Here is a 27,129-nt window from a genome sequence, read left to right as displayed (position 1 = left end):
TATGTCTGAAATGCTTTATGAGCAGTGTGGGGAGTTAAACTATAGCCTGTGGCTATAGCTGTAGTTGTGGACAACTACAGCTGCTGAGTTTTGGTGTAGAGGAGATTTGGGATTCTGGTGCTCCTTGATGAAGTTTGGGAGAAAGGTGGAGGTGAAGGGAAGAAATGGTTGAACAGAGTGTAGGGAGAAATAAATGAAAAGAGGGTGGAAGAACCTGGACACAGGAAAAATAACCTCAGTTCTCACCATTATGGACAAATGGCTTTAAAGAGACAGCTTTTGTGTTACAAGGGATCAGAGCAGGAAGCACTTCTCTGAGAGGGAAAAAACCAGCTTTGAACCTTCAGAATGTTACCGCTCCGGGTTTCATCTTCCATTGCTGTGCTGGCTGCTGAGACTTACATGAGTACATGCTTTGGATTTGAAAATGTTACCAACTCTGTTCTTCCTTACTACACACAGAATCCAGACTGGTTTGGGTAGGGAAGGACCTTAAAGCTCCTCCAGCTCCAACCCCTGCCACAGGCAGGGACCCCTTCCACTGGAGCAGCTTGCTCCAAGCCCCTGTGTCCAACCTGGCCTTGAGCACTGCCAGGGATGGGGAAGCCACAGCTTCTCTGGGCACCCTGTGCCAGCGCCTCAGCACCCTCACAGGGAAGAGCTTCTGCCTAAGAGCTCAGCTCAGTCTCCCCTCTGGCAGTTGAATGTCTTGTCTTTCCTCTGAATGGCTCAGGGCTGATTTCCATATGGAATTTCACTTGAAGACCGTGGACTCCTCCACCATGTTCTAGTTTGTGAATGAATTCATGAACTCAAGCAAGACTTCAAGCTGGTGCTTCATGCGTCTGTTTTATGTACCCTCTGAAACCATGACGCCACTGTTGAAGGGGCTGGGATGGCTGTTTAAAGAAGGATAAATGCAGAATTCTGCTGCTAGCTTCTGCAGTTTAGGTTTATTTTGGTGTATAATTAAGCTGAACTGTGTTTCTATAGATAAAAATTTGCATCCCATTCATTCAATGACAGCGTTAGACCAGGCAGACCTCTGGGTATTCAATGAGAGAAGATTCATTTATGAGGGGGTTGGGTTGTTGGGTGTTTGACATCTGCCTTTGTTTTGATGGGTGCTCTTTGTGACCCTGTAGGTCCTCTGGGTGATTCATAGTTGTTTTTCTCTTATCAACAGAAAATCAAGTAAAAATCAAAGAGGAGAAAGAAGAGGTGGAGGAACAGGCGATGGAATCAGAAACCCTCCCTCTTCCTGCGCTCAGAGAAGATGAAAACACCCTGAAAATGGAGAAAGTGGAAGAAAAAGAAATCATCAAGTTGCCAGTAATAGTAAAATTAGAGAAGGCTTCAGAATACGCTGAAGAAAAGCAAACTGTCAAAGAAGAAAGTGACTCCTTCAAGGAAAACGTCAAGCCTGTTAAAGTCGAGGTGAAGGAGAACAAAGTAGAGTCAAAAGACTTAAAAGAAGTCAAAAGCTGCACGGATAAAATGGCAGTGCATGAGCCCGAGAGGTTAGAATTTTGTGTTAATGTCAAAACTCCCCAGGAAATAGTGGAGAAAACAGTGGAAGAAAGTGAGAAGCTGAAAAACGACCAGCAGGCCAAAATACCGCTTAAGAAGCGAGAGATCAAGCTGACCGATGACTATGACAGTCCGATCAAGGGGCCTCTGTGTAAGTGCGTGACTCCAACAAAGGATGTCTTGAAGGAAGAAGGGAAACCTGAAGAAGAAGCTTTTAAGAGAGTCCCTACAATCACTGCTTTATGTCCTGATGGGAAAGTGCTGGTGAATGGAGAGGTGAGCTGCGAAAAGCTAACCCCAAGCGTCATACAGAATAACAAGCCGGAGCACTCTGCTGGCGCAAAGGAAGAGAGCAGCTCCTTGAAGGAGAAAAATGGGAAGAGTGGGGAAAAGGGGTCAGAGCCCCTGAACTCTGTTAGCAAAATCATCAAAACGGGTGAGGTGGAGAAGAACGCAGTGACTGTGCTGAAGGAGACTGGGGCTGCGGGCTCTGAGGCTTCTAATCAGAAAGTGCCTTTAAAGGAGGAATCGAGTCCTGCGGAGAAGGAACCCCCCGACAGCACAGCCACTGATGTGGTAGTGGAAGAGCCTTCGAACCCTGAAACCTGTGCCAAACCAAGTGAAGAGAAACCAGCCACAAACATCAAGCAGGAGAGACTCTCGCCACCCAAAGAATGCTTAGAGAAGGTAGAGAAGTCCCCGCCTGCATCTGCTGCTGCAGAGCTGCCCAACCCAGCACTGTCTGATGAAGAGCCTTTGAAAGGGAAAGGTGAGTCTGAGGAGAGAGCTGCTTCTCCAAAAGCTGCTGCCATACCCCCTGCACCTGCTTCTCCTGCTGCTTTAGAGAGCTCTGGATTGGAAAAGGAGGGCTCTGAAAGGAAAACGCCTCAACCTGAGCAGAGCAAAGAAGAAAGATCCAGCCCTGAAAAACAAGAGGAAGAGCCAGAAGCTGCCAAGCTAGAGCCACATAGATCAGATGATGCCCATGCTTCGAGTCTAGAGGACTCCTCAGAGAGTAAAAAGGACACTCCAGTTCCTAAAAGCAAGTTTAAATACAAGCTGGTGTCTGAAGAAGAAAGCTGCACAACAGATAACAAGGAGATCACTTCTGAAAGGCAGAAAGAAGGGATTAAATTAACCATCAGGATCTCCAGTCGGAAGAGAAAGGCAGAAACGCCGCCCGAAGAGGTCAGCATTGGCCGCACGCTGAGGAGGTCTCCAAGGATCTCCAAGCCCACTCCAAAAGTTGTGGAGACTCGGGATCAGAAAACTGACAAAAAGCGACAGGAGGAGGAGGAGGAGAAACCTGCAGCAGCACAGAAACCCGAACGGAAAGAAGATGTAAAGAAACAAGAGAAGGAATCAAATTCTAAGGTTAACAAGGTAAAACTTTGTTTGGTTACCTGGGAGTAAAGATCACCCCTAGTCTTACCTGTAAGAATATGCACTTACCTGTTGAGTATTGAGGATTATGTTCCTTTTGTGAGCTGTTGAAGGAAAGTAGCTTTGCACTCCAGTTAGCAGAGTCAGCCATAGCATCATAGAGCCATAGGGTGGTTTGGGTTGGAAGGGACCTTAAAGCTCATCCAGTTCCAACCCCTGCCACGGGCAGGGACCCCTTCCACTGGAGCAGCTTGCTCCAAGCCCCTGTGTCCACCCTGGCCTTGAACACTGCCAGGGATGGGGCAGCCACAGCTTCTCTGGGCACCCTGTGCCAGCGCCTCAGCATCCTTACCTCCAACCTGAACTTCCCGTTTCAGTTTGAACCCATCACCCCTTGTCCTGTTGCTACAGTCCCTGATAAAGAGTCCCTCTCCAGCATCCCTGTAGCCCCCTTCAGACCCTGGAAGCTGCTCTGAGGTCTCCACGCAGCTTCTCTTCTCCAGCCCCAGCTTTCTCAGCCTGTCTTCGTATGGAAGATGCTCCTTGAGAGTGTCTTCCAGCAGGGAGATAGGAATTTCTCTCCCTGCATTACCGGCTTGCGTTTGAAGGCTCTTTGACGAGACCCTTTATTCAGTGCAGTGCTCTGTGCTAAATTCAGCTGTTGTGATGGGAATGAATCCATTCAGTGTAGACACAAGTGTTTTATGTGATCTGTGAGAGCTTCCTTTGTGCTTCCCTTTGCTGTGTCTCGTAGAGAAGCAAGGTTCGGTGGACGGGTACGAGGACACGCGGCCGGTGGAAATACTCCAGCAACGATGAAAGCGAGGCCTCAGAGAGTGAAAAAAACTCAGAGGAGGAGGAGGAAGAGGAAGAAGAGGAGGAAGAAGCAGCTGCCCCTGCTGATGACGATGAGCCGTGCAAGAAATGTGGCCTTCCCAATCACCCTGAGCTGGTAGGCTGTTACCTGCTGTCGGGTGTTGTGTGCATGTGGTGGATTGGATTTGGTGGTGTCAAAGGGGCAGCGTTCTCTGCAGTGGCTCTTGAGAGAATCCTCTCTAGGTTTTAGGTGGTAAACTCCTGATAGTAAATGAGTTTGCCTTTAATAAGAAGGGAAGTGATTGATTCTGTTTACCACCTTTCAGCTATTGTCTTTTGTGACATATATATAACACAATTTAGCCCATTGAGAGCCTGGGTGAGGTTTCGAGCTTGTGCCTCTCGTTGAGCACAGGGGAGACAACATCAAAAAGCCCAGCAGTGTAATGTGTCCTTTCTAGTGTCTTGTGGCATGGTCACAGCTCCATAGTCATCCACATTGGATAGAGCTGCACATCACCCTGGGGACCGAGTACAGCAAAATCCCATATAGGAAGAGCACAGTGAGCTTTCCCTCTTCCTGGTACAGTTCTCATTCATCAGTGGTAGACATCATCACAAATTCCGCTGTTCACCTGGGAAATCCTAATGTCCTGCTATAAATCCACAGAACAAGCCTACTCTGAGGGGTGTGATGTATCCTAGCATAGCTGAGACAAGGTTTCACCTTTAGGATGTTAGACATAAATACTCTAGTATGTACTCACACAGCTTATACCAGCTTTGTTCCTCAGCTTTAATGGATAGGGATGTCTCCAGTTATACCCAGGTAAATATGAACCTCAGTAGCTGCCTGGTTCTTTATGCCCCTATTTTGTCTCTCCTGTCGAGGACATAAAATGGTCCTGACTTGAGGAATAACCAGGTTTCCTTTGTGTGGATACTGCTTCTTGCCCAGATGGAGTTTTCCACTTCATCTGGGATCTGGAAAGCGTTACCAGATTCCATGCCATGCTACATAGTCCAGTAGTACTAAGTGCCTGAGAACACATAAGAAGAGGAAATCTGGTGTTAAAATGGAAAACTGTGATATACAAACTTCCCCATAAAACCCACTCCCGGCCCTGGAAGCCTCCAGTGAGAAGTGATACAGGATTCTGGGAGGTGTTGGTGCAGTCCAAGCTATTTATAAAGCTCTTCTGTGTTGGCTGCAGAAGTGGTTCTGGAGCTTGTTACATCTTGTGGATGCCAAAAGATGCTCATGGCTTGTTTTGTTTCCACAGATTTTGTTGTGTGACTCCTGTGACAGTGGGTACCACACAGCCTGCCTTCGCCCTCCCTTGATGATCATCCCTGATGGAGAGTGGTTCTGCCCACCCTGCCAGCATGTATGCTTCCTGTTCAGCTTCACTCTTCTGCTCTTCAGCTTTTATCTGTCTTCTGTTAAAAAATAGGTTGTGATGAGTGGTGGGGATGGTGATGTTAGAGAATCACAGAACGGTTTGGGTTGGAGGGGACCTTAAAGCTCCTCCAGCTCCAACCCCTGCCATAGGCAGGGACACCTTCCACTGGAGCTCCAAGCCCCTGTGTCCAACCTGGCCTTGAGCACTGCCAGGGATAGGGCAGCCACAGCTTCCATCTTGCCCGTTATTAAACCTGACTTCTGTGAGGTGGTTTTCCCTTCCCTTTCATTTCCTGCTAGTGGTGACTGTGTTGCTGATGGGTATTTCCAGCCACACTGGTCTTCTCCCATCTTTGGCTCAGTGGCCAAAGCAGCCAGCTGTTTCTCAGTGCTGATCCTTCTTCAGAGACATATGCTCAGGAGCTGGGTGAAGAAAGCTGCTGTTTCTAATGAGTCTCACAGCATAGTTTGCCTCTGCTGGCAAAGCCTAAATTGTCTTTGTCGAGTAACAGACAAGCATGAACATGTTCTTGAAGGTTAGGAGTTGCTTTTGCCAAAAGATAGGTGCATGGGTCTGGTTTCATTTAAAGGACATGTAAACCAGCCAGACTTGCAGGGCTAAGGCAGGGAGCGTGTGTTCCTGTTCCTGGTAAATTGATGGAGAACCACTGATGCACATATTCAGAGTAATCTGCCTGATTCCCAAACCCCTTTTAGGAAGATTCCATGCCAAAAAGGGTTGTTGCCCTGTAAAAACCCACACTGGACGTGACACGATGTGGTGCCACCAAGCAGTGATTTTTAGTTGCATTTAGGAGAACTTTAAGTAATGATAATCTTAACTGTATAATAGTGTTTTCTTTACCCAGTTTGGGATGGCAGCTGGTAGGTAGAGCATCTCCCTGCTCTGTTGGTGTTAAGTGATTTTTAATAGGAGAAATGGCAGATTTGTAAAAGCATGAAGATCATCCTTGGAAAGGGTACGATGAGGGCATTAACATGGAACAAAAGGCAGTTTGTCCATGAAAAGTCACTTTCGTACTCAGTGACCTGTATATAAAGTGGTGTAGTAAGACATTTGGTAACAAAAGAACCCTGAAGTGTATCTCCACTTTTTATTGTGCTGTCCACAGACTCTTGTGTTCTCCAAAGATTAAGGGCCAGACAGGTACCTCTGTGTGTGCATATTATGTATGGCTATGAAATCCTCAGGCTTCTCTGTGGCAAAGCTGTAAATACCAACAGAAATGAGGTGCTGATTTAGAAGTGCAGGTTCTAAACCTCTTGCTTTAGGCATGTTGTTTCTGACAGTGAATGCCAGTTCCTGGGAGGATGCATGGCTGTAGCAGCTCATGCTGGAGCACAAGTGCTTTAGGGAGATGGACTTTGTTCTCCTCATCAAAGAGGTGCCTCCAGTGTAGCAAAGAACTCACCCTTGTTCCAGACAGATATAGAAGTAGTGACTGAACCATCTGAACGTGAAAACAGTTGGTGTGAATGAAGCTAATCTTGTGTTTAAATCCCTCAGAAATTGCTCTGTGAGAAATTAGAAGAACAGCTACAAGATCTGGATGTGGTCTTAAAGAAGAAGGAGCGTGCGGAGCGCAGGTACTGGTGTGTGGTTGTGTTCACAGCCAGTGCTCTGCAGAGGGGGTAATAACTGAACGAGCTTTGTGAAAGAGCTGGGAAGTGGCAAGGCCAGGTTTGACTTCCCACTGGTTGGTGGTGGTGCAGTGCTGGGAACAGGCCCAATAATTGGGAAAAGCAAGCAAATACATTTGTATTAAAGTTTGTTTAAGGTGCCTGAACACGAATTTGGCTTTCTCATACCTGTAGGTAAATGGTTCGGCTGCATGTGTCAGTTATATTGTCAGCCCAGTGTACAGCTCCTGCTGTAAGCAAAGTTAAGTCATAGAGTCACAGAACCCCAGACTGGTGTGGGTTGAAGGGACCTTAAAGCTCATCCAGTTCCAACCCCCTGCCACGGGCAGGGACACCTTCCACTGGAGCAGCTTGCTCCAAGCCCCATCCAAAGTCCCAGCTTTGTTACAAAGATCCAGATTAATGTGGGGGTTGAGTCTTGTTGCTTTGGATTCTGTTAAACTTTGCCAGGTTGACAAGGTTCTGCAGTTGCTGTAGTCCATCTGTCATCATAGTTGTTCCCAGAGCAGCTTGACTTGATCTTTGTTCAGACTCTTCTCCTCCAGCAAAGAATTGCTACGTAGCCCCTTACTTCATAGACTCATGTAAGGGTTTGGGTTGGAAGGGACTTTAGAGATCATGCAGTTCCAACCACCCCCCCCCCCCAGGACAAGTTTGTTCCCTAGTGTTTCTGGAGTTGTTTGTTCCTGCCCAGGTCTAAAATCTGGCACGTGTCCATTTGGAATTGCATCCTGTCATTTTTCCAGATTGGTGTGATTTTGAGTTCCTTGTTTTATCATTCAGTGCCTCCAAGGTTATAGAACCCCAGGGTGGTGTGGGTTGGAAGGGACCTTAAAGCTCATCCAGTTCCAACCCCTTGCCACAGGCAGGGACACCTTCCATAGAGCAGCTTGCTCCAAGCCCCTGTGTTCAACCTGGCCTTGAACACTGCCAGGGATGGGGCAGCCACAGCTTCTCTGGGCACCCTGTGCCAGCGCCTCAGCACCCTCAGAGTCCAGTTGGTCGTGGTTATGGATCTGACCACATAATCTTGGACACATTACTCTTTCAGTTGTTTTATTGCCTTTTACACCCCACTTTGATCACTTCTGTGTTGGCTGCAATCTTCAAGTACTGTTTGTCAGAACTCTGTGGAATCTCCCACATTATGCAGGCGGGAAAATGTAATCAGAGGAGTTTTAGCACATAATTCCAACTAAAATAACTGATTTCAGTTGGAACATCCTCTTGGGATGCTTCTGCCTAGAGATAGTACGAGCTTCAAGCAGTGCTTATTACAGCATTATTTGATAATATCTACAGTCTGTAAGCTCATTTTCCCTTTTTCTCTCCTAAAGGAAAGAGCGGTTGGTGTACGTGGGCATCAGTATTGAGAACATCATCCCACCTCAGGTAGGTTACTGTGTCTGTGTTGGAGTACTGGTTTATATCCCAAGTTTCTCAGGGCAGACATTCCTCAGTGGTGCATTAACAGGTGCTGTAGCATCTTGGGAAGAGAAATCCATCTCTATGGAGGTCAGAACTAACTGTAGTCCCTTTGGTTTAGACTAAATTTAGCTGAGAAACCAAGGGAGCTTCCTGGTGTGTGTTAGAGCCAGCTGGTGCTCCATGGAGTCCTCTGTCAGTGGAGGATACAGAATCACCTCCCTGCCCTTTGCAGGTCTATAGGTTATAAAGGTGGGATTGCAATTATTTAACCCTGGTGTCTGCTGTGTAATTATCCAGGTCTAATTGTCATGGAATGGATGGGAACAAATGTTCCTGGCTTATGATTCAGAGGGAATATGCTGTGTGTATTAGAGGCGTAATGTTTGCCTCCCTCAAATATGGATTGAACTTGTGGTTATAAACATTTAGGGGTTTATTAACGTGCTTTTATATGGTTTCCATTTACAGAAGAGGAAATCTGGGTTTATTCACGTGGAAAAGAGCCTCTTCTCACCTCTTAGATACATTTTAAAGTGATTCACTTGAGGTCTTTGCCAGAGGCCTTTGTCTGAAGTGATAGAAACTGTTCTTTGCATGAGAGCTCAAAGCGTGACTTCGTTTTGGTTTAAACATAGACTTTCCACTCCAACTGGCTGTAATAAAGCCAACTTTGTCCCCCTTATGGATCATAGGAACTACCAGTATCATGAGCTCAGGCACAGTGGGTGTGGAGTGGGGGGGGAGATGAAGCTTTTTGACCCTTCTGCCTTATGTGAACAGGAGCCAGAAATACCCGAAGGTCACGAAGAGAAGAAGAAAGATTCCAAAAAGCCCAAATCAAAGCTGCTTGAAAGGAGATCCACCCGAACCCGGAAGTGCATAAGCTACAGGTCAGCACCTTGTAGAGCAAAGAGAAGTCAAACTTGGTTTCTTTATAAGCACCACTTCACCTGCACCCTGGTACATTTAAATGAGAGGCCCAACTAAAGTGGGTTTTGTTCTTTCCTCTCAATGCTGGTTAAGTTTAATGGTTGCAAAAGCATCTGAGGTGCTGCAGTGAAGGCATGAGGCAGGGAAGAAATGCATGTGGTGCTTTGTTCAGGAATGCTGGAGAAGGTTTGGGTGTTGCTGCAGTTCCTGCAGTATGTTAAAGGATTTGAATCAAACCTTTCCTTTCAGTTGAAAGGGAAACTTGTGCTTGTGTCTAAAAGCCTTATATTCCTCTCTTTCCTAGCCCACTTAGGGCTTCTTTACCTAGAATCCCAGAATGGTTTGGGTTGGAAAGGACCTTAAGACAATCCAGTTTCATCCCCCTGCCATGGGCAGGGAAACCACGCACTAGACCATGTCACCCAAGGCTCTGTCCAGCATGAAAGTGGCATGAAACAGAACGTGCAGTAATAAGACAGTTCATCTAAAAATGGTCTGTACCTGTTTAGAGGAACTGTGATAATAAACATGCAATTGGTAAATGAAAGTTCCAGGATATTGGAAACAGGTCCCAGACTGGAAGGGACCTCAGGGATCATCTGCTCCAACCTCTCCAGGCAAAGCATGACCTAGACTAGATGGCCCAGCACCCTGTCCAGCCCAATCTTAACAGTGCCCAACACTGGGGAGTCACTGCTTCCATGGGGAGATTATTCCAGTGGCTGGTTGTCCTCAGTGTGGAAAATTTCCCTCTTGTGTCCAACTGGAATCATCCCAGCAGTAACTTGTGCCCATCACCCCTTGTCTTCTCCATGGACTCCTTGTCAAAAGGGAGTCTCCATCTTCTTTGCAGCCACCCTTTAACTCCTGGCACATGGGATCAGGTCTCCCTGAGCCTTCTTTTCCCCAGGCTGAACAGTCCCAGCTTCCTCAGCCTTTCCTCACTCTCTGCCCAGCCCTTGGATCACCTTTGTGGCCCTTCTCTGGCCCCTCTCCAGCCCATCCACACCTGGTTTGTGCAACAGGACCAAAACTGAACACAGTATTCCCAGGGTGGAAAACCGACAAGCACTGAGCACAGTGAGACAATGACATCTGTATCTCTGCTGGTGATGTCCTTGTTGATGTCCCCCGGCATTCTGTTGCCTTTGCTGCATCTGCTCACTGTTCACTCCTATGGAGCTTGTGTCCCCCAGGTCCTCTCCCATAGAGCTGCTCCAGCCGGGCAGATCCCAGCCTGTGCTGCACTCTGGGATTGGATTTCCCAAATCCAAGTAATGTTTCATATAATGTTTTTCTGATACAAAAATGAGAGAGTATTTCTTACAGACTCCATCATAAACCTAACTTAGAGCTGCTGAAAATACTACACGTGTCAGTGTGTCACTTCACATTTACACGCCCACAGTGAAGTCCCACTGGTGTCACTGACAATCGTGTCTGCTTTCCTTCAGCAGGGAAATGCCTTACCCTGCTGACAGACAGATGTGTATCGTGTGGCACTGTGCTCTCTAGAGACTTGTAATCCCTTTGTATCACTCCAGTGAGCTGTCGAGCCCTCTGAGCAGGTTAGCAAAGATCTGCTGCATGAAGACGGCAGCAGCAGAAGCGATGATCCATTGCACCTCAAGGGCAGGCTGTTGTCAGCTCACGTTGGAGCCCAGGGTGTTTGGTAGCAGTGATCTGAAAGCATCAAGTGATATCTTCCATTTTAAAGAGGTTGGGGTTTTAGTGGTGTGGAGGGAAAATGGGGGTTTGAGTGAGGTGGAACTAATCTTACTGATGGCATAGTTTCACTTACTGCCTTGGGGTGTAAACCTGCCTTGCACATCACATGCCATTATTCTTAGGGAATATATAAAGAGACCAGAAAATCCATCACCTTATTTTTAAAGGAGAGAGTGGTTTCTGCTTGTTACTGGAATACAGAGTAATGCTGGAGTTATTCCTCGCCTCTTCTGCTGTAGGAGAAATACAACTGTAATCTTTCTTTCGTGACTGAGAAACTGAATCTTTAATGAAAGTCTTGTCCAGTTGTCAGTGTTCATATCTAAAACATTAGGGGTTTAAATATGAGGAGAAAATCTTGCATCTAAATAACACAGAATCGTAGAATAGTTTGGGTTGGGTTGGAAAGGACCTTAAGATCATCCAGTTCCAACCCCCTGCCATGGGCAGGGACACCTCACACTAAACCATGGCACCCAAGGTTCGGTCCAACCTGGCCTTGAGCACTGCCAGGGGTGGAGCATTCACAGCTTCCTTGGGCAACCCATTCCAGTGCCTCAGCACCCTCACAGTAAAGAACTTCTTCCTTATATCCAACCAGAACTCCCCCTGTTTCATTTTGAACCTATCACCCCTTGTCCTATCACTACAGTCCCTCATGAAGAGTCCCTCCCCAGCATCCCTATAGGCCCCCTTCAGACACTGGAAGCTGCTCTGAGGTCTCCACGCAGCTTCTCTTCTCCAGGCTGAACAGCCCCAACGTTCTCAGCCTGGCTCCATACAGGAGCTGCTCCAGCCCCTGAGCATCCTCGTGGCCTCCTCTGGACTTGTTCCAACAGTTCCATGTCCTTCTTATGTTGAGGACACCAGAACTGCACACAATGCTCCAGGTGAGGTCTCACGAGAGCAGAGCAGAGGGGCAGGATCACCTCCTTCAACCTGCTGGTCACGCTCCTTTTGATGCAGCCCAGGATACGGTTGCTTTCTGGGCTGCAAGTGCACACTGCCAGCTGTAGTCCATAAATTGTCAACTTTTGCATGTCAGATGTCAAGACATCCATGTGGTGTTACAGGGAATGATCCTTTTTGGTGAGATTTGACTGGAGAAGCAAACTGAAATCATCTGTATAAAAGCATTGGATCGTTTTTCCTCCAAGTGCTGTTCCCTTTAAATGAGTTACTCATTGTGCAGAGATAACAGGTGGTTTTATAGATGTTGCTGCATGACAAACACACTCAAATACTTATTTGAATCATGGAATGGTTTGGGTTGAAGGGACCTTAAGAGCTCAGTCCAGTTTCAACCCCTGGCCATGGGCAGGGACACCTTCCACTAAACCAGATCTGGCTTTTGGTTCTTCTCTTTAGTTCTGTAACATTACAGCTTATTTATATATAATTACAGAGTTTAAACTGAAACAGGGGGAGTTCAGGTTAGATCTAAGGAGGAAGTTCCTTACTGTGAGGGTGCTGAGGCGCTGGCACTGGGTGCCCAGAGAAGCTGTGGCTGCCCCATCCCTGGCAGTGTTCAAGGCCAGGTTGGACACAGGGGCTTGGAGCAAGCTGCTCCAGTGGAAGGGGTCCCTGCCTATGGCAGGGGTTGGAGCTGGATGAGCTTTAAGGTCCCTTCCAACCCAAACCAGTCTGGGATTCTGTGATTCAGTGATACTGTGTACACTATGTTTTATCTGTTCACCTTGGGAGGGTGCAGATCCATGAAGTGAAATGCCCATGAGATTAAAGAGGAGCACAGAGCTCTCTGAAATAAGGTTTCAAGGAAGATTCAGACAGGATGAATCACTTTCCTTTGACTTTAATGGTGCTTAAAAGTCTCTTTTGCAGACTGGTGTTTGTGTGTCTTCTAATGAAAGGTGTGGAATAAATGACTCATGCTTTGTGTGAAAAATGCCACTGAGAGCATCTTACAGAACACTGCAGTTATATATTGTTACATTCAGTGGGGTGTCATGGAAAGGGAGAGTGGTTTTCTCTTCACATACATTAGGAGTAAGACAGCCAGGCAATGGTAAATAAGCTGCTAGCAAGTAGAACTAGACCCCACACCTTTAAAAAGTGGCTATTTGATCATCAACCAGCCCATTACCTTTGTTATTTTATACCCAGCCCATTGTTCACTGTCATTTCTTAGAGCAGTTTTACATCAGTATGTTTTCACAGTATAATTTCATCAGGATTCACTTCAGAGTGGTAAATGAAAGTTGTTCCTTTTAGGTTTGATGAATTTGATGAGGCAATTGATGAAGCCATTGAAGATGATATCAAGGAGGCTGATGGAGGAGGTATGTTACTGATGCTGTTTGGTTTTCGTTGCAGTGGTGATAATGGTTGAGATTTGTTTTATTATAAGCAGCCACAAATATCATCCTCTCCCTTAAACTCCATGATTTACAGATTATACTGCTGTAATTTTGGAATCAAATGAAATCATTTCCCTTGGGAATGGCCATCTCAGGCTGCCAAAATGTATTTGATCCTGCTAGTTAAATTGAGTTTTACATTCAATACCTAAATGCAATGAATAAGCATGACAAACCCTTATAATCCATTTGCTAGGGTTTTGATTAGAAACTGGGATGGCAGCTTGTGCTGTTGGCATTTGTCCTCTGTAAAAACTGGGGTCTGCAGTTGGGCCCCCTGAAACCTGGGTCTCCAAAGTCATCTTAAGTATTGATAAGCTCTATAAGCACTTCTCAGTTGAACATGAATAGAGTGGAATTATGTTCTTTGGGGCCTGTTAATGTGACATAGAGGACCAAAAGGGAGATCTTCAGCAGTATCTGGCAGTGCAGGTGGGTTTGTGCTTCTGCATCACCTCAGCTTGCTGCAGAAAGCTGCCATGAAGCGTTATCCCTCAGTTCCTTGGCTTGTGGCATCTCCACCAAGACACCAGTTTTCAGAAGCTTGGTGGATGCACATGGGCAATCAGTAAATCAGGTCTCTGAGGGTGTGTAACACAAGATCCATATAATAAACATAACTAAGTCCCAACAGTAAAACCAGCCCTTCAGAACCCCACTCCATGGCCAAACCACAACTTAAACACTTCACCTCCCAAGAGGGATGTTGAGCGTTATGATGAAGATGTGTTTTCTGACATCTGCCCTACTCAAAAGGCACTGGCATTGGTAATAGTGTGGGTTGGGTTGAGTGTCAGAATGCTGACACCCTCTGTGTGGACCTCAGTATGTCCAAGTGACCACAGAGTGGTCGAGACAGAGCGTTGCATGATAAATACCTGAAGGCATGGGAGGAAGATATGTATAAAGTTAAACAAAACCCAAACTTGCTCTTTTTTCCCCTTTCTCTCACTGAATTCAGGCATTGGCAGGGGCAAGGACATGTCCAATATCACAGGTCACCGTGGAAAAGACATCTCCACAATCCTAGAGGAGGAAAGGAAAGAGAACAAGCGACCACAAAGGGCAGCTGCGGCGCGGCGCAAGAAACGACGGCGACTCAATGACCTGGACAGTGACAGTAACCTGGATGAGGAGGAGAGTGAAGAGGAATTCAAGATCAGTGATGGGTAGGTCTGATTTAACCTCCACCACCACTGCTGCAGCCTCCTGTTTCTCTGCAGTGCCCCTGAAACAATGATTAGGAGCCTGGTGCTGGAATAGCACTGCACAGTGCCAGCAAAAATGCTCCTGGCCTAAGGGAATGTCACTGTGCTGGAAAAGCAGCACCCCAGATCCATGCACTGAGATCATCCCGTCTGTATTTTAAGCAAAACCTGTTGTGGAAGTGTTACTGGTGTGTTTGAGGCTGTGCTGTGGCTTTCTGGACATGGTTATCTTAGGGAAGGAGCAGATGGGCCCAGTTCTCTGACTGATAGAATCATGGAATCATTTAGGTTGGGAAAGACTTCCAGATGACCAAGTCCAACCTTTACCCTAGCACTGCCAAGGCCACCACTGCCCCATGGCACTGAGGCCTCGTCTCCACGGGGTGTGAACCCTTGCAGGGACGGTGCCTGCAGCCCTGCCCTGGGCAGCCTGTTCCAATGCCTGAGCACCCTCTGGGGCAGGAATTGGTCCTCAGCTCCATCTAAACTTGCCCTGGTGCAGCTTGAGGCCGGTTCCTCTTGTCCCATCCCTTGTTCCTTGGGAGCAGAGCCCAGCCCCTCCTGGCTCCATCCTCCTGTCAGGCAGTTGTAGGGAGCCATCAGGTCCCCCCTGAGCCTTCTCTTCTCCAGACTGAACCCCCCAGGTCCCTCAGTCCTTCCCCATCACACTTGGGCTCCAGGCCCTGCACCAGCTCTGCTGCCCTTCCCTGGCCCCGCTTCAGCCCCTCAGTGTCTCTCTTTTAATCTTGTTATGATGTGACCGTCCAGCAGAAATCCTTAACAGAGATGTAGCTAAAATGGGCCTGGCTGTTTCCTTTTGGAAATATGCCCAATTTTGTGGGATTATTCTTGTGACTGATCAAAAATTAGGAGAGGAAAATGTCCCCATTTAGAGCATACAGACCTTGACATGCAGGTTCTGAACTCAATTCCTGATTTCTGCTTTCTAGGAGATAGAGTTTGAAATCAGCCAGAGAAGCAGTTTATACTATAGGAAACCAGTACATGTAAAGCTTTAAACACTAAATGAGCATTGCTCTGGCTGAGTGAAACTCTCTTTCTGTGAATTTCCTCATCATTCCGTCTGGGAAATGCCTGACATTAACAAAATTAATACTAACTTTGGACATTCTTTATGCCTCAGTGTAGACACTTAATGGAGCATGAGGCCTGGGCTTTTTAGCATCAACATTTAAAGCTGTACACCTCTCACTGTGTCAGTTTACTAAGTGTGAATAATGTATACAACACAGATGCAGTCTGGAGCTTTGTTTTCCACCCATTAATGTGCTGAGCTGAATGTGCTGGACATTTCCAATCCATGAGGGTAGAACTAATACTGCATCGATCAGTTAAAGTGTGCTCATGCATTGTCAGCTCCCTCCTCCGCTGAGTGTCTTCTGGGATTTACATTCATATACGTATTCGTATACTGGGATTTACATTCAGCTGGTGGCCACATGCAGGGGACTGTGAACCTGCAGTGCCTAACGGTGGTTAGAAAAGCACTGGCTCACTTTGGAAGTGACAGGAGTGTCAGAAGTTGATGCAGGTTTTACATGAGAGCAGCAGCTTTGTGTTCAGATACCACAGACCCATAGAATGGTTTGGGTTGGAAGGGGCCTTAAAGCTCATCCAGCTCCAACCGCTGCCACTGGAGCAGCTTGCTCCAAGCCCCTGTGTCCAACCTGGCCTTGAACACTGCCAGGGATGGGGCAGCCACAGCTTCTCTGGGCACCCTGTGCCAGCGCCTCAGCACCCTCACAGGGAAGAGCTTCTGCCTAAGAGCTCAGCTCAGTCTCCCCTCGGGCAGGTTCAAGCCATTCCCCTTGGCCTGTCCCTACAGGCCCATGTCCCAAGCCCCTCTCCAGCTTTCCTGCAGCCCCTTTAGGCACTGGAGCTGCTCTAAGGTCTCCCCTTCAGGAGCCTTCTCTTCTCCAGGCTCCCCCAGCCTGTGTTTAATGCTGGGATCACCCTGACCCAGGGGCAGGACCTTGCACTTGGCCTTATTGAACCTCATGATGTTTGCATGGGAAATCCTACATACACGGATATATTTCATGGATAGATCTTTAACAACAGAAACATTTTGCATCTATCACTTGTAAAATCCAAGTTCTATTTCCAATATCTACCTGTGTTGTCTGTGGTCTTTCTTTGATCAGATCTCAGGACGAGTTTGTTATATCAGAGGAGAACCTGGATGAGAGTGAAGATGACCCCCCGTCAAACGAAGACAGCGATTCCGAGTTCTGTGCCCGCATCTCCAGGCGACACCTCTCCAGGCCCATGAGGCAAAGCAGGAGGTTACGAAGGAAAACAGTCAAGAAAAAATACTCTGAAGATGATGAAGATGAAGATTCCGAGGAGAATTCAAGCAGAGAATCTGGTGAGTAGGAGACATCTTTGCCATATTCAGCACTCAAGAGGGGAAGAGTGGAACTCTCTGTTTGCTAGTACGACTGATGTGAACCTGTTGCCTTGCTTTGGTCAAGTTACGTCGTCTTTGTTGTAAAGCAGTTTGCTACTTGTGTTGTGAATATTCTGCAGGAAGCTGGCACTGGGCTCTGGGTGCAACCTTTTTCAGCAGTTACGTATTAAAATGAAAGCTTTCACCTTTGTGTATAGTTACAGCTACCCCGTACCTTCCTGCTGGGCACATGAGCGCAGGGAAGAGAAAGGGTGGTGCCAAAATATGCTTCATAGCTACACAAAAACCTTCCCACCAGCTTTGAAAAAGCTTCTGAAAGAAACATTTTCCCTCTGTTTGTATGGGAGAAAATTCCTTCACTTGTAGGGCATTCAAGTTCTGGCTTGAAAGCCAATGATAACACCTTGAATCCTAGAATCACGGAATAGTTAGGGTTGGAAAGGACCTTAAGATCATCAAGTTCCAACCCCCTGCCATGGGCAGGGACACCTCACACTAAACCATGGCACCCAAGGCTCTGTCCAACCTGGCCTTAAACACCACCAGGGATGGAGCATTAACAACCTCCCTGGGCAACCTGGGTGCCTCAGCACCCTCACAGTAAAGAACTTCTTCCTTATATCCAATCTAAACTTCCCCTGTTTCAGTTTGAACCCATCACCCCTTGTCCTATCACTGCAGTCCCTAATGAAGAGTCCCTCCTCAGCATCCCTATAGGCCCCCTTCAGACACTGGAAGCTGCTCTGAGGTCTCCACGCAGCTTCTCTTCTCCAGGCTGAACAGCCCCAACTTTCTCAGCCTGGCTCCATACAGGAGCTGCTCCAGCCCCTGAGCATCCTCGTGGCCTCCTCTGGACTTGTTCCAACAGTTCCATGTCCTTTTTATGTTGAGGACACCAGAACTGCACACAATGCTCCAGGTGAGGTCTCACGAGAGCAGAGCAGAGGGGCAGGATCACCTCCTTCGACCTGCTGGTCACGCTCCTTTTGATGCAGCCCAGAATCTCTCTCCCATAATTGTCCTTTTTGATCTTCAGTAACTGAAGACTCTTCCATTGCAGGAGAACTTTATTCACTTTATTCTGCTTGCCCTTCAAGCAGATTGTCTTCTGTGTGTGCAGTTTGAAGTGTGAGAATAGTACCTGAGATACTTAAACCTTTTCCTGACTTGTATCTTCCTCTGAGGACTGTCTCCTCGTTTCTGCTTCATTCGAGACCCAGTCCTGGAAAGTGCCAGATACATAAGCACTTACTTTGACTTATTGTGAATATAAGGTGCTAAGTACACTGGAGTGTTAACTGCTTGCAGAGTGTGTTACCTTCCCAGGGATGTGTTGGCCTCTCTAGAATAGAGATGAATATGTTGGATGAGGTGCTTTGAAGTATTGGTTTCCAAAAGGAGGGTTCATGCACGGATGGATGAATTTAGCTACATGCACTTAAAAGAGTTGCTGTCTTCCTGCCCTGAGTGCATCTAACCATAAGCTGTTCCCAGTGACGATAGGGGCAGAAGTCTAAAGTAGTTGCTCATCTGTAACACACAGGAGCAAGTACTGTTTCCTGGGGGACAGACAACTGTGGTAAACCCAGCTGATCCCAGTGTCATTCCATAGATATCCAAGAGTATAATGTTAACAACGTGTTTCTCTGTTTCACCCCCTTTGTGGTCCCCCAGGATACTGCTTTAAGCCTATTTCGAGCTGAGGAAGTAAGGTTCCCTGTGAGTGGCTTTGTTTTCAGTCTCCATCAGTGGACTTCCTTCCTGAAGGTGGTTCTTGTTGGCTCGCTCTGATTCTTCCTCTAATGCTTGAGGAAGTAAAGAGGATGCCACTTTGATCACTGACTCATGGCAATCACTAAGGAGCAGTATGTGACACTCACAGACCTGTGTTCTGGGGTAAATGGTTGTGGCACACTGAAAAAGCTGGTTCAAGTCAAAGTTGATTCAAGGCTATTTAATGCTTGAAGGCAGTAGGTGCAATAGACTGGTGCAGGAAGAGCTGTGGATGCTGCTAAGTGTCCTACATACAGCTTCTGGTTTAAGCAGACTTATGCTCTAGGGAGACTGATTCTTGTTGTTAATTTCAACTCTATAACTAATGTATTTACATTTCAGAAGCAGAAGGGACTTCCCAGGGTAATGTGCATCATCAGCTCCAATCCAGGAAGGTTGTTTCAACTCTCAGGAACTGTAGAGGAGGCATTCTTTGACTCCAATAGCAATGAAGGAATAAAAACACTGGAAGGAGAGTACCTTCTGGAGGAGTTGGAGGGAGGCAGGAAAAGGCTTTGTGAGAAGATCTGAAAATCATAGAATCATGGAATGGTTTGGGTTGAAGGGACCTTAAAGCTCATCCAGTTCCAACCCCTGCCACGGGCAGGGACCCCTTCCACTGGAGCAGCTTGCTCCAAGCCCCTGTGTCCAACCTGGCCTTGAGCACTGCCAGGGATGGGGCATCATCACCAATTCTGTGCTGGTGATGAATAGGGAGACTGAGGCATGAGCCTGGAATGGGTCAGGATAATGAGCCTCCTGTGCTGGGAGAGCACAATGGAGTTACTGGTGCTGGTCTGAAGCTCATCTAAGTCGTTTTGCTTTAATGGGATAACACACGTTGCTGTTTCCTTCTGCACAGAGAGCGGTGATTACACAGATTACAGCGACGATGATTACCTGGAAACCAGGAGGAGAAGATCACGACGGAATCAGAAGAGACAAGTCAATTATAAGGAGGATTCAGAAAGTGATGGCTCACAGAAGAGTGTCCGATACGGGAAGGAGTTAAGGAGAGTCCATAAACGCCGGCTCTCCACTTCGGACAGTGAAGGTAAAACGAACAGTCCTCTCTTTGCAGCAGCTGGTCTAGTTCAGCATGGGCATCAAGAGAAAACTGTACATAAAACAGAGCTTTTGGAGGCTATTCCTTCTAGAGTTCCTTAATGTTTCAGTCCGCTGGTGCTTTATGAGTCACTGTTCCAATCACAGCATAGGCATCGGTGTCCCTTCCAGGTCTGAGTTTACTGAGTCTGGCACAGGGTGCTGGGATTCCAAAACTGGCTCTGGTATAACTTGTTTCACCACTTCTCTGCTAAGGGGTCACAAACCTTCATCCCATGAGCCTTTAAAGATTCTCTTTTGTAAGGGAAAGGATGTTGCTTCTGGTGCCCTGAGTGCATGTGTGCTCGTGGTTCAGACTCATTCCATCTCCTGTTTGAAGGAGCTTTGGGAAGCATGGAGAAGCACATCTTGGTAATGTCAGTCACACATGAGTAACCACTGTGCATTTTGATGTGAAATTAGCTATTGCAAAAGCAAGCACTGATGTAGGGTGTCCTTCATTCTGGGTGCCAGCTTTGGAGACCTCAGGTCTGGATATTAGAGACACGGAGCAATACAAGCTGCAGTAGCTGTCAGGCAGCCCCAGCGAATCGGCTGTGCTTGACAGGGTGAACAGCTCTGATCTGTAGGTAGTTTTTGACCTGAGTTTACAGAGTGTGAGAGTTTGCTCTTAGATGAAGGGAAACAGGTAGGTAATGCAACCGTACAGTATCTTGTGAGACCCCCCCTGCAGCCCTGATCCAGCTCTGGGGCAGCAGCACAAGAGGGACGTGGAGCTGTTGGAGCGAGGCCAGAGGAGGCCATGGAGCTGCTGCGAGGGCTGGAGCAGCTCTGCTCTGGAGCCAGGCTGAGAGAGCTGGGCTGGGGCAGCCTGGAGAAGAGAAGGCTCCTGAAGGGGAGACCTTAGAGCAGCTCCAGTGCCTAAAGGGGCTGCAGGAAAGCTGGAGAGGGGCTTGGGACAAGGGCCTGTAGGGCCAGGCCAAGGGGAATGGCTTGAACCTGCCCGAGGGGAGACTGAGCTGAGCTCTTAGGCAGAAGCTCTTCCCTGTGAGGGTGCTGAGGCGCTGGCACAGGGTGCCCAGAGAAGCTGTGGCTGCCCCATCCCTGGAACTAGATCAGGGATGCAGATCTGTTATTCCTGGTATGCAGTTACCACTTTTAGGGGGAATTACACCCACTTCCAAAGCCTTAGATTGGAAACAGAGTATCACGGAATCACAGAATAGTTTGGGTTGGAAAGGACCTTAAGATCATCCAGTTCCAAACCCCCTGCCATGGGCAGGGACACCTCACACTAAACCATGGCACCCAAGGCTCTGTCCAACCTGGCCTTGAACACTGGGTGGAGCATTCACAACCTCCCTGGGCAACCCATTCCAGTGCCTCACCACCCTCACAGTGAAGAACTTCTGCCTTATATCCAATCTAAACTTCCCCTGTTCAAGCTTGAACCCATCACCCCTTGTCCAGTCACTGCAGTCCAACAGATCATTGTCTTTGCTTCTTGAGCAGTTTGTTTAAACAGTAAAAAGCCTGGAAGAGTTCTGAGTTGGTTGGGGAAGGAGGCAGAAATGTGTGGGGTGAGCGAGATGTGGCTTTTGAATGCATGTGAAAGAGGAAGGCTAGATAGTGTGATGGTTCTGACTGCACTCACTTGCTGATGGCTTTAAGTGTGCTGCTTCTTCCAGAGAGCTACACATCAAAGAACTCTGAAGATGATGAATCCACAAAGGAGTCCAAGCGATTGATCCGGAAGCGCCGGCGAAGTACAGACGACTACAGTGAGGAGGAAGGGGAGGAGGAGGAGGAGGACGAGGGGCGGCCTGTCCGCAAACGGCTCAACCGGATCGAAACGGACGAGGAAGACAGCCTTGAAAACGCCAACGATGACACAGAGAAACCTGCTCCTGCAAATAAGCTGCCAGCAGCACAGGCTCCTCAAGACAACAGCAAGAAGCACTGCTACCGGATAGAGAGCGACGACGAAGATGACTTTGATAACGTAGGGAAAGTAGAGAGCCCTTTGGACTACAGCCTGGTGGATTTGCCTTCCACCAACGGACAGAGCCCAGGGAAAACCATTGAGAACTTGATTGGGAAGCCAGCCGAGAAGACCCAAGCCCCCAAGGACAGCACAGCCAGCGCCAGCCTGGCGCCCAACGGCACGGGGAGCGGGCAGGAGGCGGTAGGGCCGGAGGAAGATGAAGATGAACTCTTGCGAGTGACTGACCTTGTTGATTACGTCTGTAACAGTGAACAGTTATAAACTTCCATTTTTTGTGCTAATTTATTCCACGGTAGCTCATACCAGCGGGCCAGTTCTTAAAAGCTCTTTTATTTTTCCTAGAAAACTCGCCACTACAGTATCACTTTTTAGAAGCAAGAATTTCACCAGTCCTGCAGTCTTTCTGTGAAGTGACCAGTTTTGAACTCTGAAGATGAATTGCTGTAAAGTCCCTCTCTCTTTACCCCTTCCTCCCCTTTCTCCTTCCAAGTCCATGGTCCTGGGTAATTTCACTCACAAAAACCTTATAACAACAAGAGATTTGTATATTTTTGACTTTATATTTCCTTGAGTGCATACAAATTTGTGGAAATGGGTGGCCTAAGAAAGCATTCCAAATCGGTCAGGGCCCAAACCGGAGCTGGGGTGGGTTTGGCTCAAAGCAGGGGGGGCGGGGGGGTGGGAAGGGGTGGGTGCAGAAGCACTTGTGCTTTAGCTTTTTCATATGAGATATATATTATATTTAAATGTTCACAACTTAGATGACAACTTAACAGACAGTGAAAGATTAAATGTCTGTACTGTCGCATTTTGTGAGTTGTAGGTTAACAACCATAGCTCATTTTAGTAATCACCTTCATGGAGATGCAGTTTTGATTTTGAATACTGGAGGCAAACAGAATCCTTAGAGGCCAAGAAGGTACCATAAACAAGAACTCTACTATCCATTATGACTTTCCTAATAAACATCCTTTAAAGTGTTTGTACAGTAAAGTGTACTGTAATGGAGTTTTTGGCAGTCCCAACACGCTTGCCATCAGTCTCGAAAGCTGTCTCATCCGATGCTCCTCGATGCACAGTGTCTAGAGGGAGGATGTATCAAGGTGAAGCTATCTGTAAGCTGGATGGCATCTTGACGTGCTGGAAGCTTGTACAGACACAAAGAAGCCTGCAGTAGCTGCCTGGCCGCTCGAGTTTCACCGTGTTGGAGCATTCCCAGCGAGATCCGTGCGTGCAAACAGCCGTGACCAGCAGAATGACAGTGCGTCAGAGGATTGAGGGATTTACAACTAAACCACCACTGGTCCATTCATGTCCTTAATATCTACTTCAAATTGAAGTAAACAAATGGAACAGTTTTCCTTTGGGAGGTTTTCTGTTTGGGGTTTGTGTGTGGTTTTTGTTTCGCTTTGACTTCTCTGCCTGGATGTTATTAGCGGGTTTTGAATGTAGCGTTGGCCTTTGGCCACTAGGATTTCCTTAATCCATGTTAATAATTGTCCTGTGACCCAGCTGGTTTCAAGAAGGCAGTGTTTGTGAGAGGAAACCCTTGGCTCCAAGACACCCCATCGCCTTCTGAGTGGGCATGAAGTGATCTGTGCTTTTACTCAAGGATAAGACAACCCCAACCAACATGGGGCATGTATCCAGAGCTGATGTGGTTTGGGTAGCATTCAGCTTTCTCTTTACTCAGACTCCAGATGCAGGCTGTAGCGTTTGTTGTAGCACACGGACAGCTCAGATCTGCCAAACACTGCAACCCAACAAGGTCACATCTGTTAATCCTCTGGCTCTGAGATTGGGATTTTTGACTGGTGTTGATGTCCATTGCCGGCAATGGATGCACCAGAACTGCTGCTGCCACCGAGGAGTGAGTTCTCCTTCCCCACCCCATCCCCTTCCATTATATTGTATTTCCTAGTCAATCATGAAGCACTTCTGTTCTCTTGGCATTCAACTGGCATTAGGCCTTTACTAAATACCTCTCCAGAAAACCTACATCCCCAAACTGCCTGCCTTCTGGCCTTGGAAGTCTGGCCCTTGTTGCCCCATCTCTTTCTATCCAAACCACTCTGTGACTCTTCCTCATCTGGGTTCCAGCAGTGCACATATCCTGCTGTAGAGCTAGAATCGGATGGAACTCACTATCTGCTGTGCTAAGCAAGCTTGTACCTTAAAAACAAATGAGAAATCACTCTAAGTGAGAACCTGGTTCCATTACAGATTAACTCTTTTCCCACCTTAACTGCTGTTAACTAAGCTTTCAGTCCTAAAACAGGGTAGTGAAGAGCCACAGAAGCGCAGGATGAAGTTCTAAAGAGCCTATTGTAGCATTTTAAGCTACTCTAGTGGTTTTCTTTGCTTAAGTGATGCATAAATGTAGTGCTGCTACGTTTCTAATACACTTATGTTTTAAACCAAGCAAGAACATAGTTTCTGCTTCTCTATGTTCATTTCTAATACTTGCCATGGAAACTGGTCCATGTGCAGGTGATGGATTCTCATTTGTTTTGGCAGTGCCATAATCTCTTTTGCTGCCTGATGGAGCCTTTTAGGGTCTGATCAGTGCTGTAGCAAACGTTCTTGCCTCTAGAGTCATCCCAGATGTTAAATACATGGTGGGCGAGTAATTGTGAACGTAGGAAGATACGAAAGGGTTGAGATACTGAATACACCAACAAGGAAGATACTGAGTTAGGGACTTATGTCACAGTAGGAAAGCCCAGGAAGCAGAATTGGAGCACTGAAGCTTACATCAGGAATGTCATGTTTTAAAAGCAGGGAATGACAAGTTGTGTCCAAGTTTCACTTCTCAAAACCCAGCTTTCCTCTCTTCTAAGAAGTTACCTGTGGTACCTGAGACAGCTTCATCCCCCCAGGATCCGGAGTTCCCTCTTATACCAGTGGGAATGTTGGGTGAGTTTGAACTGCAGGAAATGCCCTTCAGAAAGTCCTAGCAGCTTCAAAGTCTTCTTTCATTCCTTTCTAAGGGAAATGTACAATCTCTGTTTGGAAAGATGCCATTTTCAGGCTTCACCCTGTGATTGTGTGTGTATGTGATTCCAGAGTGGAAATGTCCTCCCGGGGTGCCTATAGTCTTGTGCTCTTCTCTGTACTTACGAGATCAGAAGTTAAATGCTTTGAGTAATGATCTTCAGGTGGCTTTGGCCCAACAGAAGGCTCAAATCCCATAAGAGAATTAGGGATTACTTCACCATAATGGATTTAAAAGTACAACAGCTATCAGCTGAATGCACGAAGCATTTATTCCACACAGGTTGTCTACTGAACGCTTTCTCTTTGACTGCATACTCTTTGTAGTGTAACCAAGGGGGGAGAAAGGGAATTGATGTCTCTGTGCAGGTTAAGTAGCACTGGTGAGGGGAAGAACATGTAAATTGAGTGGAGAAATGGACTTCTTTGTGTCACCATTCGTGTGCAGCTCGTGTGACTGTGAGCAACAGGTCTGCTCTGTAATGAACGTGGTGTGTTCATGGAACCAGAGGGTGGTAGAGCAAGGAACTCAGTTTCACCACAGTTGGCTTCTAGTTATTGACTCTTCTAAACCTGAGCATCTTGGTTTAAACATGGAAAGTGATGACATTGAACTAACAAAACCCCCCCTAATGTTGGAATCCTATAGGAAGGTCAGTGCTGAGCAATCAATTCATTGCCAGTTGGACTTTGTATGGCTTGAACTGTGTTGTGAAATGACTGCATCTTCCTGGGGTTTATTCTTTAATGGAAGGGTTTGCTCTGTTCTGACAGCACCTGAGAGGAACTGAGATGCTTTCCCCCTAAACTGCTTGTTTATGAAGTGTGCATTAACGTGTCTCAGTTCCTCTTCCTACAACAGGGGGTAATGGCTGAGCTGGGCTTGTTTCCTGTTCACTCCTGTTTCTGATGGCTGTGTCTGAACCCTTGGTTAGAGACCTTACTCACAGAACCTCAAGGGGAAAACACTGTTCACAAAAGGATAAACCATATGGCAGAAGTGCTCTGCTTTGTCTTCACCCTGGTCATTTGGGCTACATCAGTATCCAGCTGCTGTTTAACAGCTTGGATAGCTCATTGTCAGGGTGTCCATTCTATACCTCTGCTTTCAGGTGCTTATAACTTGGGTTTTTCAGTGCTCTTCAATAGCAAAGCCTGGTCTCAACTTACAAATCATTGTTTCAAATGCCATTATTTTCACTCACTTCTTTTAGGAAAAGGAATTTTTATGGCATCTGCTTTTTAAATTCACTTTGTACACAGGAATTCCAATAAATGCTGGCAGTGATGCCAGCCTCAGCATGCTCTGCTGAAGAGATTTGTATCATCTCATTCAAAACAGCAGTGCACAGGCCTTGAAAATGGGGTTTGGTACATGTGCAGGGACTACTGTTCACTATTGTCATATGGATATGATGTGCAGTGAGCAGCCAAGGTGTGTATGTACATTTGACATAGGCCCCTAATTCACTGGGTATAGGAAACCCTTAACTATATAAATATATATATCTATATATATATAAAAGATCAAATATCTTCAACCAGAACAGTCACTTTCTGAATGTAGTAGGGGAAAACTCCTGCAATTCATGTGAAGGAGCCCAACTGCAATTCCTTCAATGCATTTAGGATGCATTCCTGCCTTAGGAAGAGAAGCATTTAGGATGTTGTGTGAAGGATTTGCACGATCAAGCCCACGTATCCCAGTAGCCTTTTCTTCCTCCCTTTCCCTAAAGCGATAGGGACTGTATCTTAGAATGTTGGAAGGCAGAAAACAGTAAATCCAACAGAATTTATCATGTTTTTCCCATTATATGCTGATGTAAGGAATTCTATGACTAATTTTTGGTGCTTCATAGTTGAGTACCCAATGTGAGACCTATTCTGGCTTCAGGAATAGTTCTCAGCTGAAGCTGGACATGCAGCACTTGGGGTATGGAAGCTTACTAATCACTGCTGAAAACACTCCTCACTTACTAAGCTCTTACTTTAGGTGTAAGTAACTGAGTTCCAAACAGGAAAAACCCCATGTGCTTGGGACTTGGTTGTCCCAATGCTTCAGAGTAATTTAACTTATTTTGTATATTGCAAAAGATGTATATTGCTGTGTATGACACTTAGAAGATTGTGTACAGCTTCTGGGGGAAAGAATAGAACACTAAAATAGAGAAGAGGGGTTTATAATTGACTCTGTGGTGTAAAGGCTCCGGATTGAACTGCAATGAAAAGCAAGTCCTACACCTTGGGTTTATGACTATCATTTTGTAACTGCTGGCACCCCACACCCCAGCTGAGGAGCAGGAGAGGGGACAGTAGAGCAGTTGGAGGGGACACGTGCTCAAGGAAGCACGTGTGTCTGTGGATAGATCTGCTGCTGCTCCATAGAGCCCCAAAGG

At 46.8% G+C, this 27,129-nt stretch overlaps 1 protein-coding gene across 1 annotated transcript in view; it reads left to right on the top strand.

Moving 5' to 3' along the window:
- RSF1 (remodeling and spacing factor 1) overlaps positions 1 to 26,245 on the top strand; it is a 56,971-nt gene extending 30,726 nt beyond the window's left edge. Inside the window, exons 6-16 of the mRNA XM_061351381.1 lie at positions 1,187 to 2,913; positions 3,668 to 3,865; positions 5,013 to 5,117; positions 6,660 to 6,739; positions 8,131 to 8,185; positions 9,002 to 9,111; positions 13,112 to 13,179; positions 14,219 to 14,426; positions 16,631 to 16,854; positions 19,532 to 19,723; positions 21,423 to 26,245. Of these exons, the coding sequence (XP_061207365.1) occupies positions 1,187 to 2,913; positions 3,668 to 3,865; positions 5,013 to 5,117; positions 6,660 to 6,739; positions 8,131 to 8,185; positions 9,002 to 9,111; positions 13,112 to 13,179; positions 14,219 to 14,426; positions 16,631 to 16,854; positions 19,532 to 19,723; positions 21,423 to 22,000 (3,545 nt within the window). The 3' untranslated portion in view covers positions 22,001 to 26,245. The remainder of the gene's footprint in view (positions 1 to 1,186; positions 2,914 to 3,667; positions 3,866 to 5,012; positions 5,118 to 6,659; positions 6,740 to 8,130; positions 8,186 to 9,001; positions 9,112 to 13,111; positions 13,180 to 14,218; positions 14,427 to 16,630; positions 16,855 to 19,531; positions 19,724 to 21,422) is intronic.
- Positions 26,246 to 27,129: the final 884 nt, after the last annotated feature.

The sequence above is a fragment of the Neopsephotus bourkii genome, unplaced genomic scaffold, assembly GCF_033783945.1.
Source record: "Neopsephotus bourkii isolate Nb327-2 ecotype Australia unplaced genomic scaffold, CSIRO-AGI_Nbou_v1 NB_580, whole genome shotgun sequence".
Lineage (NCBI taxonomy): Eukaryota > Metazoa > Chordata > Aves > Psittaciformes > Psittacidae > Neopsephotus > Neopsephotus bourkii.
The sequence above is the reverse complement of the archived record's forward strand: the minus strand, read 5'-3'. Positions and strand labels throughout refer to the sequence as shown.